At 40.3% G+C, this 2,491-nt stretch overlaps 1 protein-coding gene across 1 annotated transcript in view; it reads left to right on the top strand.

Moving 5' to 3' along the window:
* GUCY2C (guanylate cyclase 2C) overlaps window positions 1-2,491 on the top strand; it is a 102,605-nt gene that overhangs the window by 51,879 nt on the left and 48,235 nt on the right. The window contains exon 8 of the mRNA XM_004387335.2: window positions 556-691. Within this exon, the coding sequence (XP_004387392.1) occupies window positions 556-691 (136 nt within the window). The remainder of the gene's footprint in view (window positions 1-555; window positions 692-2,491) is intronic.

The raw sequence follows: 2,491 nt of genomic DNA, 5'->3' as shown, positions 1-2,491 counted from the left end.
ATTAAAAATAAATAAATAAAATTAAAAAAAAGTCTACAGAGACTTCCAAGTATACTGTTGAAAGCACTGATAAGAGTCAACTCAATCTTGGTTTTAATTCTGGCTCTGCCGTATACTAGCTTTGTGTCATTGTATAAGTTACTCTATAAAGTTAAGAATATGCACTCAGTCAATGGTAGTCATTGTATGATTATATAAAAAAAAAAGAACTAGACATTATAGATCCCTGTACATGCTGCATGTTGTCTTTTCTGATTGCGATTGTATTATATTTTATCATCATGGGAAGGAAGTACAACTGTTTGTAGTTACGTGCCCAAAAATAATGATCTTGGTTTGTTGATCCCAAGAGAAGGCAGAATTGTGATGTGGGGATACTAAAAAGCCCCTGGCCCAGTAAAGGATTTTCCAAGAGTTTCGTTTAATACTGTCCCCACAATTGCCCTAATACCCCATTACCTTTTGTTCCACTTACCCCATTGAGCATTTTCCTCCCAGCTTAAGATTATAACCTCTTTTTGGGGACTCCTTCAAAGATTTTCCTTTCTCATTCAGGAAAAAAATAACTTTGCTATTGCCTACTTGGATGGAGTCTTGCTCTTCGGACATATGCTGAAGATATTTCTTGAAAATGGAGAAAATGTGATTACCCCCAAATTTGCTCATGCTTTCAGGAGACTCACATTTGAAGGTACTGGTCACCTAAACACAAACAACAACAATAAGCCAATCGATCCTTTCTAGAGAAAGTTCAAGAAAAGTTAGACTTTGTGGATGGACTATGAGAAGCAGAGAAGGGGTTTTGCAATAGATGGATCAACAGTTAAATACTTTGAACTTAATTGGAGGCAATCATCATGACATAAACTTTGGGGATGCTATTATTGGTAATTAGATCCCACTTTAAGCTGCAGACTTTCAGAATCTTCAGATGTCATAGAAAGAACACATAGCTTGAGCCTTGTATTTATGAACAAGCTTCACTACAGGGCATTAAAAAAAGTCGAATCCAACTTGTGGCAATTCCATGTGTGTCAGAGTAGAACTGTGCTGCATATGGTTTTCAGTGGCTGATTTTTCAGAAGTAAATTGCCAGACCTTTCTTCCGAGGTGCTCTGGGTGGACTCAAATCTCCAACCTTTCAGTTAGCAGCTGAGCATGTTAACCATTTGCACCACCCAGAAACTCCCACAGGATATTATGACCAGCGACATCCTGGCTATGCTGAAATGAGACTAGAAAGAAGAGACGTAGCTGAAATTTCATTTTGGTCCCTCCATATATCTCTTTCTATCCTACAGACATCTGGGACCCTGTGATATCCTCTAACTACCAGAATCCTCATAACAGCACCATCCAGGAGTTCCCAACATATACCCTTCCGAACTGCATGAATCATGAGCCTGTATTGAAACTCCCATCTTTCATTTCCCATATCCCATCCAGATATTACGAAGAAATTCCTCTCTAAATTTAATTTATACTAAGTAAAATACAAACGATAAGTGTTAGCTGCCATTGCGTTCATGCGGACTCATGGAAACCTTATGTATAACAGAATGAAACGTAGCCTGGTCCTGTGCCATCTTCATGATCGTTGGTATGTTTGAGTCCATCATTGTGGCTTTGTGTCAATCCATCTCATTGAGGATTTCCTTTGTTTTCACTGACCCTCTACTTTACCAAACATGATGTCCTTCTCTAGCAACTGGAGTTGCCTTCCCTAACATACCTTAAATCCTTACTCTGGGAAACCTTCATCCTATAGACCAACTGCAGATTGAGCCTTCTTCTCTTGGCTTGAGGGGGCCGCCGACACACAGCACCATGGCCTGAGGGGTTGCACAAATAGCTGTGGTAGGATGGATGATAGGAAGAGATCATGTCTGCTCCCCTGAATAAGCAGGGAGGGAGGGCCACCCATGTATTGATCATGCCTTGTGACCCAAGTTCTGCCAGGCACTTTATGTGCATTCTTTTTTTTATATTTTTTCTGAGTTCCAAGGAAATTTTTTTTTATTTTTTATTTTTTTAGTATTTTTTGTTGTTGTTGTAATTAAATGAAGTTTACATTTCAAGTTAGTCTCCCGTACAGAAATTTTTTTTTTACATACATTGTTATGAGACCCCAACCTCTCACCCTATTCTGCTACGGCACACTCCTCCCCTCCACCCATGATTCCCCATGAACCTTCAACCAGCTCCTAACTCTCTCAGCCTTCCCATCTCACCTCTGGACAGAAGCTGCCCCTTTGGTCTCTTGTATCTACTTGTCTAAGAGGCACACTCTTCACAAATATTACTTTATGTCCCACAGTCCAGTCCAATCCCTGTCTGAAGAGTTGGCCTTGGAAATTGTTTTAGTTCTGGGCTGATAGAGAGTGCAGGGGCCATGCTTTCCTGGGCACCTCCAGTCTCAGTCAGACCATTAAGTCTGGTCTTCTTACGAAAATTTGAGTTCTGCATCCCATCTTTCTACTGCTCTGTTGTG

This window comes from Trichechus manatus, unplaced genomic scaffold (genome assembly GCF_000243295.1).
Source record: "Trichechus manatus latirostris isolate Lorelei unplaced genomic scaffold, TriManLat1.0 scaffold00184, whole genome shotgun sequence".
Taxonomy (NCBI): Eukaryota; Metazoa; Chordata; class Mammalia; order Sirenia; family Trichechidae; genus Trichechus; species Trichechus manatus.
The sequence above is the reverse complement of the archived record's forward strand: the minus strand, read 5'-3'. Positions and strand labels throughout refer to the sequence as shown.